Genomic DNA, 20,035 nt, shown 5'->3' with positions numbered 1-20,035 from the left:
TTATGCTAGAGCTTGCTGGCTCTCTCTGTAAGACAAACTAATTCAATTGTTAAATTAGAATTCATGCCTGCATAAACAAATGACAGGAACTTAATTTCAAGCAGACTTATTACTTTCTACAAATAATATTGTCAGTTAAAGAATTCGAAAAAGTTTTATATGAACTTAAGAGAGTTATGACTTATAACTCTAAATCCCAGATCAGATGACTTTGTTAATAAAAAAAATGCCAGTACAGTATAACCAGTCTAAACAACATATGTGTTTAATGACTTGGTTTTAATTTAGATTACTGACTGAAAGTAGTCCTTCCCTAGGTCCACTTTATCATTTTTCAGCAATAAAGAGAGGAGGAGCAAAACTAGAAAGTTTTAGTTCTCAGACTATCAAGTGCAGTTAACTATTAAATCTATGTATGGTTTTCAAATGATTATCATTTCTTATGGAGCTCTTAAGCATTTTTTGTTTTGTTTCCTGTGCTGGAGAGCAAACACAAGGCCCTGTGCATATTACATAAGCATTCTGTCTCCCGGGTACATCCCCAGCCCTGTGTTCTTGTGTTCCAGTGCCAAAGATGATCAAAACATTTGCTTCTCTGGAAAATTGTCCATAATCCTGAAATCACTCCTTCTACTCTGTAGGAATAGAAATGGGTGGATGGAGCAAAAGTTACAAGAGTGACAAATGTGGTAACCTGTAAAGCATCAAAGTAGAGATTATTATTTGACTTACACAAACTGCTTCCAGAAGGAGCCCATTTAAGCACTGACTCTGGAAGCTCATCTAAAAGACTAAAACAAAAAAGAGAGTAACATACAATTAATTTATTTTCAATCCCATGATTCACCATTTTTAATTAGAAAACAAAACTAATTGTATGTTGGTAGGTCACTAAAATTGTTACCTCATTTGTTCTTTTTAAATTGAGTATCAAATGAATTTATAGGAGTTGAACAAATGCAACAGATTAGTCTATATATTACACACAGATGTAAAAGATGTTTCATTTATCAAAGAAGTTTCCCCTATTTCCTCATTTTCCATCTTCTTGAGCAATAAGCAGCAGTTACTGCTCTTATGGATGACCTATTACACTATATTTTATTATTTCCACATCATTATCGACTTACTATGTCACAATAAAATTTACCTGAATTAGAACCTTTTGAGTTACAGCAAATAGCATATATATACTAGAAGCCCAAGGATTTTAAGAAGTGTCTACTGGCACAAACTTCCTATTCATTCTTATTATTAAAACAGCATTAAGGGAAATTGAAAACTACTTTAATGGGGGCTGGGAAGGTGGCTCCGTGGTAGAGCACTTGCCTCGCATGCCTGAGGCCCTGGGTTCGATTCCTTGGCACCACATAAGCAAAAAGAAGAAAAGCTGGAAGTGGCACTGTGGCTCAAGTGGTAGAGCGCTAGCCTTGAGCTGAAGAGCTGAGGGACAGCGCCCAGGCCCAGAGTTCAGGCACCACGACCGGACCCCCCCACAAAAAAACTTGAAAACTACTTTAATTAAAAAGAAATTGTTTAAATAGGGATGCAGGTGGACCCACTGCAACAATGAGATGTACAAGACGTTATGTTGAAAAACGAACTTTACAACAAAGAAAGGATGGGAGGGGAGTGGGGGGGGGGAGGATGGAAAGGGATGGGAAGGGGAAACAAAGGAGGAGGCTACAATGCTTGATAAGAAATGTACTCATTATCTTGCCCATGTAATTGTAACCCCTCTGTACGGTATTTTCACAATAAAAAAAAACTCATGAAAAGAGACCATTAAATATAACAAAGTTCACTTAAAATGTAAATACCATGTATTTCCTTATTAGTATCAGGTAAATATCTAAACTACCTATCCAGAATTCTAGTCTCACAAAAAAAAAAAAAAAACCATGACCAGAGATGACCACAAAGAAGGTGTTCCCTATCATTATCCATTTTTAAGCCAATTGAGAGCCTTTGGATAAAAATCACATTCATTTTTCTTTTCCATTTGTGTCTGCAGCCTTGTAGACTACTATGCTTTTACTTTTATCTTTGGATTCTTGGTCATACATGGACAAAAATGGGGAAACCAGAAGCTATTAGTATGATCCAGAATTTCTTTTGAAGATCCCAACTGGACCTGGAATGAGGATACAAGGGATACACACTGCTGTCCCAGGCTTTTAGCTTCTAAATGGGAGGACTCGGGAGGAAGGAATGCCTTCAGGCTGGAGCAGACAAGCCACACTGTGCTCACCTCAAACCACTCCTCAAGTTTGTTTTTAACCCACCTGTAACAGCAACAAGGATAAAGGAGTGACCCTTTAATTGCAACTCACCAATTTTTAATCATCTAGACACTAAACAATGTAGAAATGCAGTACAGATGATTTAAGGCAAATCTTGTACAGGTAGGAATGCAGAAGTGGGGATGTTTTATCTGGATTGTGCGACAATTTTTTTCTCAGGAACTTACCACTGGAAAGGAATATTTATTTTTCATGTAGGTCACTATATATGTATATTGCAATATTTGCAATATTTTATGGTATTCTATGATTACAGAGGTTATCAAGAAATTCAAAAGGAAAAAAATGGAAAATATTTAACTACTTCTCAGGGTTTTAAACTAAATAAGTACAACTCTGAAGTTACTTTAGCTAGAAATATATAAACATTTAATTAAAATTCTTGATAGGAATGATTCACAATCTCAGGCACAGATTTAACAGCAACAACAGATGCATTGATCTAATGTCACCTATGTCCAGAAAAACAAAGTGCCTAAGAGAGGAAGTGGTGTTATGGTTGAATCTATAAATTCCATGTGGGAATCTATAATTCCCATAGTAATGGGAATACACAAACAGCTTTGATGTATTGTTTTCCACTCAGCTCACTGAGGTTGGGTAATATCCTGTATTTAAAAGTCTGGCATTGTAATTCTAGTGGTTTTATGCAAGTTTTTCTTTTAATATAACTACTTGTTTTAGTCTTGCATGTATATATATGCATATACCTATGCATATATGGAAGCTATTTATGTATTCCCATTACTGTGCTTTGACTCAACCCATACTTTAAGAGAATGTTAGTTATACTGAGGTTAATATGGACACATCACCCAGCAGATAAATGATTAGGTAGTTCTAATACTGACTTACATAAATGCATTAGTTTTAGGAAAGGGTCTAGTCTACAATCAAGACTGCAGGTAGAGAACCATTTTATGTATGTCAGTATTAACAAATACAACCTATTATTTTGAATATACAGACTAATCTAACTAATGTACTGAAACCACACTGAATTTAAATGGATGTACATGAATAAGCTACCTCTCTTTATACACTTTTATTGTGACTTATCCTACTTAAAACTCAGTATTATTATTTCTGTGGGAACTGCTATGGAACATATCCTGGAATGTATAAAACACTGGTTATTCTCTGCCATATCCAACTGTAAAGAAAAAATAACCTTCTGTTGTAAAGTTGACCTAATTCTTATACTAACAAAATTTAGGTGATAAAAATTGAATGTCAAATATTAAAAATGTTTATGTGGCTGCAAGATTCTCTCACATAAGCAGCTCATATAAAAATTTTGTTTGCTTCTTAAGAAACAAAACATACTCCCTCTGAAAGGAATAAGAGGTATATTGTTATCACTTGAAAAATACAAGCCTTAATTGTCCTGCTTCACATTGTTGCTGTGCACAGTTAATGTCAATCACACTAAGCTCAGATGACTTCCACACATTGGTGCAATGCTAATTTGAAAATAATGTCCCTTGCAAACACTACCACCTAGACTCTAAGCTCCGGAAAACACCCTTACAGAAATAGATACTGAACCTGATGTTCTGGGCTGTAATTCAGGTACCTGTGATTTTATAGATGTTATCTTAATGAATTATATGTCTGTTAGTTTTGTTGGTTTTTTTTTTTTAAATCCTTTTCCAATTAAAGAAATTTGCTTTGGCTGTCATGGTGGATGAACGACAGTCTTCTCTGGGATATCAGCTCCCTTTCATGTATGACTTTAGACCTGCTGCAGAAAGTGATGGAAAACTTGGGAATTCATACTTTCTTTTCGCATTCTGGACAGCCACCGGGTCCTGCAGGTACTGTTCCCAGGGCAGTTTCCCACACAACCACTGCAGCATGCAGTAGCCCAGGATTTCAACATCACTTCTTCTGGACAGGGCTGTAGGAAAAAGCGTGAAGAGAGAAAGAGGGCATAAGCAAGTTCTCGAGAAATAGAGAAATGAACTACCACTGACAAAATCTGAAAAAGCCCAAATGGGCAAAGCGTTTTGTTTGTTCAGCTGGAGTAAAACTTAAAGGCCCTGGTGTTTGGCCTGCGTCCACAGACAGGCAATGACTTGTTGCTGCTGAAAGGAAGGGTCAGTTTCCTCACCTCCTCCAACTTCATCTTTCCTTAGTCTGGCCTGTCATATGAACTTGATCCCCATGGCCTCTGACATGATCCAGACAACCCATAACCGGCACCAACACTTTCTCAAAGAGCCAAGCAGTAAAACAAAGAAATAAATGTCTGCAGCTAAATTGCTAACACATGTTCCAGGAAGTCCATGGGGTCTGCATTGGTCATGCAGAGACCCTCTGAGCGCAGACTAAACATTGATGGCCTTTCCTGCTCCATTTGCACTAGTGGCAACATAGGCAGTGGAAAGAATATGACAAAACTGCCATCTAGTGTGCAGTCTAAAAACAGGTCTGTCTGAAGAGTTTCCAATTACATGAGAGCAAAAGAAAACATGTTCACAGCTTTAGATACACAGTTATAAAGGTTACCAAAGTTATCTTTAGCACCAACTAACAATTCAACTCACACATCAGAAAATACAAAAGTATTGGTATGGGGTACAGACAGGATGGTGTTCAATTATAGAGCTAAGCAGAGTATTTCAATTTTTAATATAATATGGCTTGTCAAAACACACACTATAAGACTATTTTCAGACTCCTGTAAATCTCATTTACGTCAAACTATTAAATGCTGTGGACTAATTTCATCATAATTTTAAATGCTCTATCAAAAAGCCATATCAAAAGATGGACAGTGAAACTTAAGAAACGTGTCACAATACTTACGTACAAGTCATTCAAATAATAATTAAAACACCAGCAAATACCCATAAAATAAACTCATTTTTATAACCATTCCAAGTGGCTAGAAAAATAACAAGCCAGTATTCATATCTTCTACTACTTGAACATTCATCTACACCTAGGAGCAATATGTGCTCATTAAGGCTGCTGTAAACGAGTCCCCTATTTTATTATGTTTCATTAAATACACTCTGAAAAAAAGTCACTCAGTGAACTTAAGTCTTGAATTTAAAAAGTCATTCACTAAGAGCAATGTGCCAAAACATTGCAACTGCTTTGAGTTACCACGCATAAGTTATTATAAAGGCAGAAGACAAGATTAGCTCTTACACATACTCTATCTTAACTGCTATTAGAGTATTGGATTATTAAAGGCCCTTCAATGCAGTAGAATGCTGCAGTCCCATGGGTGCCGTTTACTTTCTGCATAGTCCTAATGCAAGACTTGGCTCTCATATTAAAATGAAAACAAAGTCTCTACCATGCTGCTCTGTAGTGATTTCTTCAGTAATAAATCTCCCATTAATAATGGAATGGTTCCATTCGTACAGATGTGCTCACAAGTCTCTTTTCCATTATGGCAATTCCTGATTACCACCACTTAAAAAATTCACATCCTTTAAATTTTCAAAAACTGATATTCTAGCACCTGTTTGGATGACAGAGGCTACACATAAGTGGCCCTTGGAGGAAAAACAATAAGAATTAAAATGGAACGAACCTTCCCAGCCACTTTCCTCCCTCCCCCCAACTGAGGGATTAATTGATATGAAGCTGTAAGTAATGACAAGTCATTTATATTTCTGAAACCAATCTTTCATAAACTGGTCTTCATTTAAAATAGTCCTTGGAGAGTTCACTTCACTTCACTATTATAGTTTGGTCTCATCTAATTAAAATATGTGACTTTTTTCATTTTTTTCACTTATTTTACTGTAGGTATACACTAACTATGGTTAAGCAACCATTCCACTAAGTCTTAGAGAAATACTTCTAGTATTATAAAGAATATCTAGTAGTCACCCTTTGCTATGATTATTAAGATAAAAACTATTAAAAATGGTCTGAGTACATATCTCTCCTCAAAATTCCCTCACAGAGAAACAAGCGGAAAAGTTTTAATTGTTTTAGGGAAGTTCAAAATCTCTGACTGTATAAATAATTATGTCTACTGTCTACTCAGAAAAGAGTAGTTCAATGCCTGTTGAACCACTTAAAAACCAGTATACAGGAGGGAAAATACAAAAGAAAAAAAGAAATCATGTAGTACACTGAGAACAATAACAAAGAAAAAAACCTCTTATGTCCATATCTTAGAGTTCATTTTCCTTGGCATCATTTTATACAGTGATATATACAAAGCTACTGAGCTATTATGCTCATCTGATAAGATTATTCTTATTACAAATAAGGGAGACCATGCTACCTATGTTTCTTTTGGTCTGGCCTATATCACTTAATATTATTTTTTCCAAGTCCTTCCATTTCCTTAGAAATGGGGCTGTGCCATTCTTTCTGATGGAAGCATAGAATTCCAATACACACACACACACACACACACACACACACACACACACACACACACACACCACATTTTCTTGATCCATTCATCTACTGAGGGGCGTCTTAGCTATGGTAAATAATGCTGAGATAAACATGGTTGTGCTGGTAGCTTTAGTGTGGCCTTGATTGTGGTCATTTGGGTAAATCCCAGAAGTGGGATTGCTGGGTCATAGGGAAGCTCTATGTGGAGTCTTTTGAGGAACCTCCATACTGATTTCCAAAGTGGTTGAACAAGTTTACACTCCCACCAACAATGCAGTAGGGTTCCCTTTTGGCCACATCCCTTTCAGCATCTGTTGTTAGATTTCTTAATTATATCCTAACTGGAGTGAGGTGGAATTTTAATGTTGTTTTGATTCACATTTCTTTTATGACCAGAGATGTTGAACCTTTCTTCATGTTTCTATTGGCCATTCTTATTTCTTCTTCAGAGAAGTCTCTCTTTAAGTTTTAGCCCATTTATTAATGGGGTAGTTGTTTGAGGATTTGTTTTGGGGGGATTTAATTTTTTGTGTTTGAATATATTTTAGATATAAGGCCTTTGTCTGTTGTATGGCTAGTGAAGATCTTTTTCCAATCTGTGGGCTTTCTACTGATCTTACTAGCCATGTCCTTTGCCATGCAGAAGCTCTGCAGTTTAATGCAATCCCATTTGTCCAACCTTTTCTTGATTTGTTGTGTTTCTATTGTTACTGTATTTAATTTTGGTACCCTGAGTATTGTGTATATATATATATATATATATATATTGTATTTATATTTATTTAGCGTAGGGGAGGGGAAAAACAAAATGGTGAGACAAAGGACAAAGGGAGAACCTATGCAACTGCAACAGTCACAAGACACTATGCTGGTGATGATCTGTATAGTTTGGTTGGAGGGGATTAGGGAGGAGGAAAAAAGGGAGAAAAAATGAGGGACAGGGTAACAAGATACACAAGAAACATAATCACTCCTTTACTTAAGTAACTGTAACCCCTCTGTATATCACCTTGACAATACAATTAAAATAAGAAATAAAAGAGTATTCTAGGTGACAATGTTAGAATCTATGTATCATTTACATTCAGAATTGATCAACGAACAGAACTACTGAGGTCTGTCTTTATTGTTACTGTTTTAAATGTACCATGTGATTTTATTTGTTGTTATTGTTGCTTCCTTTGTATGTTCTTTCCCTTATGGCATACCCCCTGTTGTCAATGTATTTGATTTTGATACCCTCCATTTTGTATATACATATGTCTAATCTGGGGAGGGGAAGGGGAATAACAAAAGGCTGAAACAAGGACACAGGCTGATCCATTGCAACAAGGATACCACAGGACAGTATACTGGAAATGAACTTTACAACTTTGGGCAGGGGGTGAGGGAGGAAGGGATAGTGGGACAACAAGGGGGGAAGGGTTAACAATAATCCACAAATTACTCATTGCCTTATTTATGTAACTGTAACCTCTCTGTACAGCATCTTAACAATAAAATTAAAAAAAGAATCTAGAGGTGCAGTTCAGTGATAGACTGCTTACCCTAGATTCAATTTCTGAACCACAAAAGAATAAAATAATAAAAAATGCAAAACATTTAATTTGCAAGTTGCTTCTTATATAATTTTCAAACTCATTTTAAAATATGTTAAGTGAAGCAGTATACAAATGAGCCCAGTACTAGGAACCCATAGAGTAGTAATCAAATTCTAGCCTTATCATAATTATATACTTTAGCTCTAAAATTCAGTGATAGTATGTTATATTTTTCTTTTAATTTATTTGCATCCATTAGGATAGAAAATGTATCATGGATTGTTTTCTCTCTGAAGTCATATATTTGCATGTTTAGTGTAATTTGGTAATTAATATGGTCATTAATAAGTTTACCTATTGATATAAAAATTTTTACTGTTATCATTGTTTGAAAATGTAGCAAGTGTTATTAATAATTTTTTTCCTTGATACTTCCTCAAGTTCATTTCCAAATATTATTTAGCATCTAATTTTATTAGACTTACTAAATGGAGCAAATTGCTCTTTTCATTTAGTATGTGGTGTTCAACATTTCAAAATAACAAAGTGTTGTCAAGTGTAACCATAATTGAAACAATAGATACAGGGGACATAAATTCTACTTGAATAAAAAAGCAGATCCTAGAAATAGGTGATGCTAGAATGCATCATTAAGAACAATTGAAATAGTAGGGGAAAACAAAAGAGAGGGTAACAATGCTCGATAGGAAATGTACTCACTGCCTTGCTCGTGTAACTGTCACCCCTCTGCACAGTATCTTTACAATAAAAATATTTTAAAAATGGATATGATTTATAGAAAGGTGCTATTGTGCCAAGCACTCTATCTACTATTAAAACAGTGTAAGGTAAATACTACTAAAAATACTGACAAATAAGAAAACAGGCTTGGAAAAGTAAAATAACTCATTCAAAAATCACAGAGAAAACAACTGACACACCTCAACATGGAAGTTCAAGTATTTCAGAATCCAAAGTTAATGAGCATTAACTATGCACGTACTTATTAGTTCTAGGTTTTGTTTTGTTTTGGGGTGAAGGACTGAACTCAGGACCTCAAATTCCCTATCACTAAGCTGCACTGTTCACGTTAATTTTTACATCATTCAAACAATAGTTTATTTTATACATATACTTTCATAGCTAAGTATCTATCTAAAGCAAACATTTTTAACTTAAAATACTGTGAGACACATAACACAAAGGTACTTTGTCCACGCTGCCACCTCCTCCCATTGCTGTAAGGTTCTCACCCTGGGCTCAGAGTCAATGAAGCCAACAACTCTGGACTGAAACCTATGAAACCACTGGCTACAATAAATCCTTCCTCCCTTAAGTTTTGTTTTTTAATGTCAAGTATTGTGTCACAGCAATGCAAAGTCTCACTGACACACCATCAATAACTACAATTTCAAAAATGTTATTAGAAAAAGGTAGAATGGAATTTTTCATGTCTCAAATAAAACATTAAGCCCAGATCTCTCGTTTTTCCGGTACCGCTTGTATTCTAAGTCCTAGGATTGATTTTTTTGTACTTTTGTTTAGTTTGTGAAACTTTACTATGTGGAGATTTGAAAGTTATGCATCACAGTAAAGATTCCTTACATTTCCTATGGTATATTCTTAACAAAATAGTTCAACTGAAAAGCCAAAGCATAAATCAATCTTTTAAAAGCCATGTTTTTCACTATCATTTATAAATTAACCAAGGACTTTATAATAGTAGTCAAATTTATCTAAAAGAAGAAATTAAGTCTATTTTTAACTACTAGTGAAATATGGGATATATTAATATTTGATAATTTACCTTAACATTGTACAATAGGTAAATGAGGTCCATTTTTAAAAATTATTGTTTTAGAATATAAATATAGTGCAATCAATGTCGTTTTCCAAGTTTGGGAACAGAAACACATTTTCAGTTTCACATATATTTTGTAAGTTGGAATGCTAAAGTGAAATGAAATCATGCAAGAAATAACACAAGACTTGGATTTCATATACTGTAGCAATTGGCAAAAATAAAAACTATGTAATATATTTCTTTCCTTGACATTGAATATATTACATAAACAAATGGACAATTAAAATGCAATTTAACTATCATATATTATGGTCATCAATGATGTCAAATTAAAACAGGTATTATATACTCAATGTCCAGGTCTGAACTATTTAAGAAAGCTCAATATGTTAAATGCAGTATATCTCTAGAGAAATTAGATATTGACTGCACGCCTCAGTGAGTAGAAAAATCTACAAAAATCCATACCACACATTGATCCAAATATTGCTTCCTAACATTACTAAGAATGTAACAAATTTTAAAATAGTGTATTTGACACAGATATAATTCTCCTTAATTATCAGGCAATAAGAACAAAATATGTCAATGTTTATTTATGCTACTTTTATGAGCAGTAAAAATTAATAATGGAAGAAATAAGCCTAACATACATTACTCGAATTTTATACTAAATGAGGCAATTTGGCCACTTAGAAAATACCTGTAGATTACACAAGAGAATTGAGTTTGGAATAATAACTGCAATGTTTAAAAAGCATATAGATGCCTAGATGATAATACTTCCATTCATCCATTTGTTTAAAGCCACCTCTAGATATTTTTCTACTTATAATTTTGGTTCATAATAAAATAAGCTAGTACCTAACATGGTATTTTCTTTCCCTCTCAGCTACCCTCACTTTACATGAAATTGAATTAGAAAATCTTAGGTGAGAGGGCTGAGTGAAACCCCATACAAACTCCTTCTGTATATATATAAAAATCCATAGAAAAATGAGCAGTACCTTCAGTTTCTGAGTAACTACCACAAAAATCACTAGCAGAAAGCAGTCGGTCTTCTCAGGTTAGCGGTCTCTACTGAGTGGCTAGCTCCTAAGACAGTTTCACTTTAAAGCCTGAAGATGTTCCCTGACATACCTGACACAGAGCAAATGTTTTGGCATCTAGAAGTTCTATTTCACATTGAAGATTCTTTTCCTTTTTGCTCTTTATGCTTTTTTATACTATCTTTCCTTAGTATTTGATCTCAAAACTGGACTGGTATAGAAAAATATTTTTCTGAGTTTCAACTACTTAGAGACTACAACAAAAGTAAACAGAAATGTGTATGCATCTGACCTTCTACACTTACTTATAGGATTCATAACCCTGTTGTTTGTTAGGTATGGCTAAAGGGTATGTTTTATTTTAGAAATTTGTACAAAAGATAGTAGGAATGAACTATTCAAACATTTAGGAATATTAAAATTTCCACTTAGGTATATCAAAATTTCTACTTAGTGTATACTAGACTAAAGCTGCATATTAAAATTTCAGTAAATACATATGTACATTTTTAATATGCATGTATGTGAATATATATACATTTTACATACAGATACACCAAGAAATTTCCAATAAATCATTTTAAATGCATTAAATTGTGCTATTTATGGAGATCCTGAATTCCCTCTGATATAAGTAAATATCTCAAGGTAAAATTTACCAGCAAATACCAAAAGATTTAATGTAAGCTCTTTGCTGAATAATATTTCTAGTATATAATATAATGACCATTTTAAGTTAAATCTTCTTTGAAAGACCTAGAGTGGTGAAAAATACTTGCAATATCAACAAGTAGGGCTGGGAAGGTGGCTCAGTGGTAGAGCGCTTGCCTTGCATGCATGAGGCCCTGGGTTCGATTCCTCAGCACCACATAAGCAAAAAGAAAAAAGCTGGAAGTGGCGCTGTGGCTCAAGTGGTAGAGTGCTAGCCTTGAGCTCAATTGCTGAGGGACAGCGCCCAGGCCCAGAGTTCATGCCCCACGACCGGAGCTCCCCCCCGCCAAAAAAAAAAATCAACAAGTATTATGATTTAAGGGAGAAAAAAAGTTTAAATACTCTGCAAAATAAAAATTTCTACAAAACTTCCATAATGATAACATAATGAAAACATCACCTTGAAACTACATAATTACAGAATACATAATTGCAGAATTGTCACTGTCCAGACTTTGGCCAGAATAACACATAATACCTCTACTTCTACAGTTACAATGCTTTCGTAGCTAGCTTAGTCCTCAAACCAGACTATATCAGGATTAGAGTGCTAGTTCAAGTAAGTGGCCCAACTGTAAGTTAGTATCACTAATTGGACAAGTGTTTAAGAATCTGTATGATGAGGGTTCTGTTATGCCAGTTGGTAAAAAGTACTTTCAGGTTTCTGAAAAATATTAGATATCATCAAAAAAAAGCTTGGAAAAAGTGAAGAATGAAAATCATTGGGAGAAAAAGACATTAATAAAGAACACTATCAGCGAGTACTTCTAGAGTCTAAAATAGCATTTTCTTAATCAGAGCCAAACTTCAACTCTGTCTTTAACTGTTTGCTGATTTATTAACAACATAAATGGTGAAAAACTACACAATACCACTATATTTTTGAGTGACCATTACTTTTCTAACAAAACTATACTTGACAAAAGCATAGTGATTTGTTTTACTGTGTTCTCAAGTATAAAAGCTAATAGCTGTTTTAGAGACTGTGACCTAAGATTCTTCTTCACAGGAAGAATGTATACAACTGACAAACTTGTTTCACTATTTCATGGCCTACCTTAAACTAGTGTAGGTTTTAATTGCTCTGTAAAATGATCAAGACCTTCTACATTACATGGCCAATGGTGCTTTTAATAGAAAAGGCAATAATATACAGTTGTTTGGGCCACTAAAGCTGGAAAATAGCAGTTTAGGTTAACAGTTCAAAAACGATTAACAAGTACAAGTGAGTAATTGTCTTTTTGTGAAGACGTGGTCTTTTCAAAGCTGTTTATAAATTATTTGTTGGGTTTAGCATATTTGAAAATATTTTTATAAACATAGTTTATAAATAATATAATTTTGAGAACCAAAGTTTTATAATAACACCATTTTTTTCAATAGCATAACATTAGAATTGACTTTTTGTCTTGCTGACAGAGCAACTAAGAAAGTACAGTTGCATTGACCATATTGATTGTGAACAAAGCAACCGTCAGTGGGACTCAGCACCATATATTTTCAATATTGACCTCCTACTTCCTTTTCCATGGCTTTCTGGGTCGGCTATTGGATTTAGACTGCAGAGTAATAAACAGCTAAGGTTTAATTAATGGTAAATGAATACAAGACATAGGTTATGACTTTAACTAATTAGGGAATTGTTGAATTAAGTCTGCCTTGGAATGCAAGGCAGTACAATCAATATCCAATAAAAGGACTATGTATGTAATTTACCTGCAAATGTGTTTCCAATACCATCAAAGTGAGTTTAAATAAGTAAGATATATGAAAGGTGACTAGAAGAGATTTCCACAAGTTAACACTTTACAGTGTCAGAAGAGATAGTCTCATTGTGGAGGATGGTACTATCTAAAGCTCTGATCTGTGTACAACAAAAATAGAAACAATTGATAATATGTGCAGCTTCACCAAATCTGTGATACACACTCCAGCATAAAAACTCAGCACTGACCTCCAAGTTTAATATATTCAAACTAGCAATTTTCTAGGTAAAATGAACATCTAGTTTTGTTTACCTGACACCATTTTGCTCCTCCCTCAGTTGCCACAGTCTCCAACCACTGGAGAATATTCATTGGTATACATTGGTATAGCAGGAATTCACCACTTTTCATAAAAAGCTCAACAGTGCACTCACTCTTCAAGCTGACTATGCAAAGGTCACTCCACACAGCTCTAATCTCTTGACTCTAATCATTTTCTGAAATAAAAGAAAAAGAGAAAAGAATCTTACCTACTCCCTTGTGGGCATCCAAACTGGTAAACTCTATTGTCCCATTATGGCCTTTTCTTGGGTTTTCTTGATACTGTTTGTGGTTCCCATTGGGACAATACCTGTAGGAAAGTCCATAATCTGCAAGATAAACCTGGAAAGACATGAACAGGCAAATAAGTAATGCCTTTGTCCTCTGAAACTATAACCTTCATAATTAAGTCTTAAGAAACTGGTGATTTAAGTATAGCCATGGAGCTATATTTTATTAAGCCAAATGGTGCTTTATGATAAAAGATATACAACTGGGGGCCATAACACTAACTTTCCAACCTAATCCTTACATTATCATAGGCATATCTTATTTCTTAGTTTTTTATTTTTAATTTTGCTTCTAATTTCCCTTCCCTCCAGGTGGGCATCTAGATATCATAAACCACAATATGTCTTTTTAGATCTATATTCACAAAGCTCATGAGGCTCTCCGTTTTCTTGTAACCCTTCCTTCTGAAATATTAAACTGTTATAAGCAGGGAAGGAAGATGAGAACAAACATTTTAAAAAAACCTAAGCCTAATGTCTATGTTCCCATTAATAGGAAGTATAAGAAATAGAGAACAAACTAAGAGATAATCATTTTTAAAAATTCACAAATGAGTGAACATCATTCTGTTGTCTGTATTTAAAAATAGAACATCAAAGCAGGATATCTGGACTTTTAGATACATCTGTATCAACATGGTAATATTTGCCAGTCAGAACTGCAGTGTTTTTTGTTTTTTTTTTTTGTCAGTCGTGGGGCTTGAACTCTGGGCCTGAGCGCTGTCCCTCAGCTCTTCAGCTCAAGGCAAGTGCTCCACCGCTTAAGCCACAGCGCCACTTTCACAGACTTTCCTGACCGGGCTGGCTTTGAACTGCAATCCTCAGATCTCAGCCTCCTGAGTAGCTAGGATTACAGGTGTGAGCCACTGGCACCGGGCAGAACTGCAGTCTTAAAACAGAAATTAGTGTTAAAAGTTAGACAGTAATTCCAAGGAGCTAGAAGGGGAGAGGTGGTTTACTTTGTAGTTATACATATATTGAATAGACAACTGTTTTGACTAGACTTTGTGTGATATGGTGATGGAAAAGAGTACTTTAGTTCCCAAACACACATTGCTATGCCCCCCTTTGCCAAGCAAAAGAAAGTAGTTTAAAACTTTTAACATGTTTCATATACATATATGTAAAATTTAGGGATTTGGACAGTGTAGCTCTAAGACACAATGTAAGCCTACAGTTAACATGTAAAGTCTATTTAAAATAACTTCAGTATTCAGTTACTCATTTCTTTAAATTTTGGGGTTTTTTTGTTTTGTTTCATTTTTTTGTCAGTGGTGGGGCTTGAACTCTGGGCTTGGGCACTGTCCTTGTGCTCTTCAGCTCAAGGCAAGCGCTCTACCGCTTGAGCCACTGCGCCACTTCCAAAATTCTGGGTTTTAAGGTAATCCAAGTAGTAGGTAGTTAGATCTTAAAAATATAAAAAGCACAGAATTTTTCTCTTTTTTGGAAAACGTAACTTACTGGACTGTCTGAAAATCTATTTCAATTTCTTTCTCTCTTCCCCACTCACAGTTTCTCAATGTGGACTCAGAAGTAATTGATTTGTCTCAAATAACTAGACACTTCAGGATAAGACACTTGCTTTTGCTATGTCTGATGCATTTTTGTTTTAATTTCACAAACCTTAGTTCATTTTGCAAAGTAATTATTTGGAAAGGTACATATGAATAACATAAACTAAGAATCAAATTTTAATAAACAGATCCAATTGCCATTAAAAAGAAGCTTTTTTTGTAGTCTTTAGAAGAAGCTTTTCGTAGTCTCACTACCTCAAAACATAAGACCCAGCTTTTAAGGAGTGATGCTATGTACACATGGTATATTAATGCTTGACATTCTTTGACCTAAGACCTACTAACTGAAATCTGATCATTTTTCTGTATTTTATTGACTTGGAAACTGAAATTTAAGGAGGTCGGTTGAAAATTAATTTCCATACTATAAAGTCAGGATTATATGATAGTTCTAACTTTAAAAGCTTCATAGTCAATTTCAAGAAAAGTTAAACTGATTAATGAGAGTCTAGTGAAGATTACACAAAAATAGGGGAAAAAATGGCAGGAGTTGTTTCCTGTCCTGGGGTTGAGCTAGAGAAAGTACTAGAAAAGCGTAGGGGATGATGGTCAATGTGATTGTGCCATTTGTGTTTCCTAAGTAGTACTTACTCTTATCTTCTACATAGATGACAGTCTCGCACAGTGCAACTCCTAGGTCCTTAATAAAAGCCTGTATTTTAGAATTGGTAAGAGATGTAGAAAACCTTACATCTCAAAGGAATTGGGAAAGGATCCACAACTTCAATTTTTCTTGAATAAATACTCTAAGAAAAAGAAAGTTAGGGAACTTAAACATTAGTTGAACTCAAGGGAACCTTAAGACTGTGTTAGTCATCACTGTGATTCAGGTCTCTGGGCTTATGAGGCTATTCAAAATTGGTAGGATACTGCAAAGTTTAAATTCAATATAAAGACAAGAAGATAATAATACAATGAAGAAGACATATAGGAACCACATTTTAATCAATGAATATTTCAAATCTAAAAATGACTTAAAATATGCATGGGTACAGCCTTAAGGGACATGTATTATATGGAAGAAACTTCTAAAGTATCAACACTATCAAACCAGAAATGTTCTTTATAGTATTAATAGGGAGTTACAGGAAAAATTCAAATCACGAAAGAGACTATTTAAAGACTCATTTAGCAAAATAGAAAACATGTCCCTGTTTGGATTTTTATTTACTAGTTTAACATATGGTTTTATACATAATTATATATATACACACTTATATATATATACACATGCATTCTATGTAGTATGTGCATATATGATATGTATATATAGAGAGATTTTATGAGGAATGAATTACAATATATATGAATCTTTTTAGAAATATATATTATGAGGCAGTGACTCACAATTAGGCTTGACTATTTTTGGTGAGGCCTGATATAAGAAAAAGCAACATCAATATTGACTACTTTGACTCATATTAAATCAAACTAAAAGTTCTACTAAGATAACTTGGTAGTCAGTCTAGAATTTTGCTAGAATGATTGGAAGGAAGGAGAGGGAAAATGCCTGGGAAATGTCAAACTAGAAAAGAGAAAAAAACGCTTCTGAAAGTAACATCTGTAAAGGTTCTACTAGAAGAAAATATAAACTGGGAAAAGTGTCTTTCAGGAATTATTTCCTTAGATTTATACAGCTATATCCAGCTAGGGGGCATTGCTCTCATTGTAGGAGATAAGCAACTTGCCCAAGTCACATAGCTAGTAAAGAGCATAAGCACAATTCCAATCTAAGCAGTAGGACTCAAGTTCCATATTCATATGCATTCACTCATTCATTCTTTTTCCTTGGGGTATGCTAAAGTAAAAAACAAGCTCAAAACAATACAATCTACAGTTGGAGTTATAGTTTAGGTCTTAGTTTTTGCATCTTTTAAAAGTAAGTAATTTCAATAGGACTGAAAACAAAATGAATCAGGGAAGGTGGGAGGGAAGGAAGGAAGGATGGGGGAAAAGGAAAAAAGGAAGGGAAGGGAAGGAGATAAAGGAAGACCTCAAAGTAGCTCATAAACCTCATAGAAGCCTAAAATATTCACCAGCTAGCTCTTTACAGAACAATTTTGTGAACCTCTCACCTACAGTGAAATTGGGATTTAGTTGACTTTTATATTGCACCCTTTTCCCAATGAGAAAAAAATAACATGTAGTTAATAATTTTCACCTTAAGTATCCCTGGTTTTAGACAAGCTTGTCATGGGACCTCAAGATTTATACCAGGACTGGGTAGGGGGGCATTATTTGCATTGTAATAAGCCTAGCCATAGGAATATTTTAAAAGCTAGCTCCTTAATGCATTTTAAATAATCTTTACAGATTTGTTTCCAAATTCGGTAACCTTTTCCTTTCCCCATGGGTATAAGACACAACCCTACCTAATTCTCTGCCTTTTAATCCTAGCGATCTGTAGACTTTTTTAACTGTAATTTTTTTTGTCTTTTTTTTTTTTTTTTTGTATTGGGGATCTAACCCAGGACATGTACTTGCTAGGCAAGTTTTGCCACTGAGCTACATCCCAGCCCATGCACTTTATTAACTGTCATACTACCACATCATAACACCTATTAATTTTTTACTTCTATGAAGTACAGAAGGAAATGTTCTTTTTTACTTTCTAATTCTGTAGCCATTGAGGCGCAGTCCCACCTAGACAGACCTACCTTTCATTTGTAAGGAATGCAACAGGATGCAAAGGCCGAGCAGCAGATCCCTCGGACATGCCACATAATGTACAAGCGATAGCCACACTACTTTCTGGATAGTTTTCAACAGTGTCTAATCATGAGGACCGAGTATGAGTGTGGCCATCTCTACTCTATTGGTGTCTCTCCTGGTAGGTAATATGCTGTGAAGTCCTTAATAGGTTGGTTGGGAGAGCTATATCTGTAGCAGAGTTTGGGGTCCTCCTTGCTCAATTCTGCTTCTTGCTCTGCCACAGTGTCAGTGCTACTACTCAACCCAGATTACGACCCTTTCATTGTTCATAGGCATTACCCTCCAACAAAGCTCTTGTACATCTGATTCTGTCTCAGCATTTACCTCCCTGAGAACCTCATTGGTAAAGCAGGTCAATAAATCATAGCTCCAATAAATGAAATGAAGCAACACACACACACACAATCTTGTCAACATATTGAACAAGCCCAGCTCAAAACTCAACTTTTTCCTTTGGACCCACACGTTTTCTCATTCACCAGTTCTATATTCACTTAACATCTTATTTCTTGTCTCTGCTAGCTTGTCCTTATAAGCTCTTCCATTTCACATATAACTGAGGTGCTTTTTTCTACATCCTTCATACTTTTTGAGTTCACTCCCATGCTTTTTTATTTCATCACTCATACTTGAAACTCATTCTGGAACACAGCTTTACTTAAAATGTAGCTTTCTTTCTCTCTCTCTTTTTCTTTTTTGGTGCCAATCCTGGGCTTGAACTCAGGGCCTGGGCATTGTCCTTGAATTCTTTTCCTCAAGACTAGACCTCTACCACTACAGTCATAGCTCTTCTTCCAGTCTCACAGCCTTTCTTCCCTGGGTTGGTTTGGAACCATGATCCTCACATCACAGCCTCTTGAGTAGCTAGCATTACAGATATAAGCCACGTGTGCCCAACTGGAATGCAGCTTTCTAAAAACACAAGGCAATCTGATAGCTTGCACTTGTATTCACATGGATTTACTATTTTAACAATGTATAACATTATATAGCTTATGTTTTACTTATGCCTTGGCTCCACATTTAGAGGCTGGGGGCTTCTTAGAAGGACTGGGGCAAGATAATGCAGATGCATTTTGTATCTATGACAGCCCCTTTTATAAGGCCTTCTGAGAGATTTAAGTAAGTATTTACTTGACTTGATGGTAATAATTGGAGAAGGTGAAGTAAATCATTTTCTGTATCTACCAGGGTATCAAGCACATTTTGGGACTCATACACTTTTTGAAAAAAGAAAGAAAAAGAAATGCACATCTATTAAATTTTTGTCATGGTGACGTAAGTGTTGTCCACTAGTCAAATCACCAAACCTTTATAACCTCTAAAACAACCTTCTTTTAATGGATGAGGTCTTTTGAGGATGAAGAAATAGGATGAGTAAGGTTACAGATAAACTTCTGGTAGTTAGCCAAACTGGGATTTGAACTTGAATTAACATGAACAAAAGGCTGAGGTTTTTCCATGTACCTCAACAAAGGAAAGGGAAAAGACAGTAAGCATATCTGTAGGTCTTGTGCTCAGATTAAAAACGTAACAGCCTATGGAGTTTTCCAGCAAGAAGTCACTATTTCCAGTATCATTTAACTTGGGCTTGAAAAAAAAAATGAATATTCCAGAGATAGAAACTGAAAGAAAACAAACAAACAAGAA

At 35.0% G+C, this 20,035-nt stretch overlaps 1 protein-coding gene across 3 annotated transcripts in view; it reads right to left on the bottom strand.

Annotated features, from left to right (window-relative positions):
* Nucleotides 1–20,035, bottom strand: part of Vrk2 (vaccinia related kinase 2) — an 82,472-nt gene that overhangs the window by 23,236 nt on the left and 39,201 nt on the right. For all 3 annotated transcript variants that reach the window (XM_013017976.1, XM_013017975.1, XM_013017977.1), the window contains exons 8-10: nucleotides 14,019–14,151; nucleotides 4,083–4,203; nucleotides 733–791 (exon numbers count right to left, since the gene is read on the bottom strand). In XM_013017976.1, coding sequence (XP_012873430.1) covers nucleotides 733–791; nucleotides 4,083–4,203; nucleotides 14,019–14,151 — 313 coding nt within the window. The remainder of the gene's footprint in view (nucleotides 1–732; nucleotides 792–4,082; nucleotides 4,204–14,018; nucleotides 14,152–20,035) is intronic.

The sequence above is a fragment of the Dipodomys ordii genome, unplaced genomic scaffold (assembly GCF_000151885.1).
Source record: "Dipodomys ordii isolate 6190 unplaced genomic scaffold, Dord_2.0 Scaffold37, whole genome shotgun sequence".
NCBI lineage: Eukaryota > Metazoa > Chordata > Mammalia > Rodentia > Heteromyidae > Dipodomys > Dipodomys ordii.
This window is presented reverse-complemented; position numbering and strand designations above follow the sequence as displayed.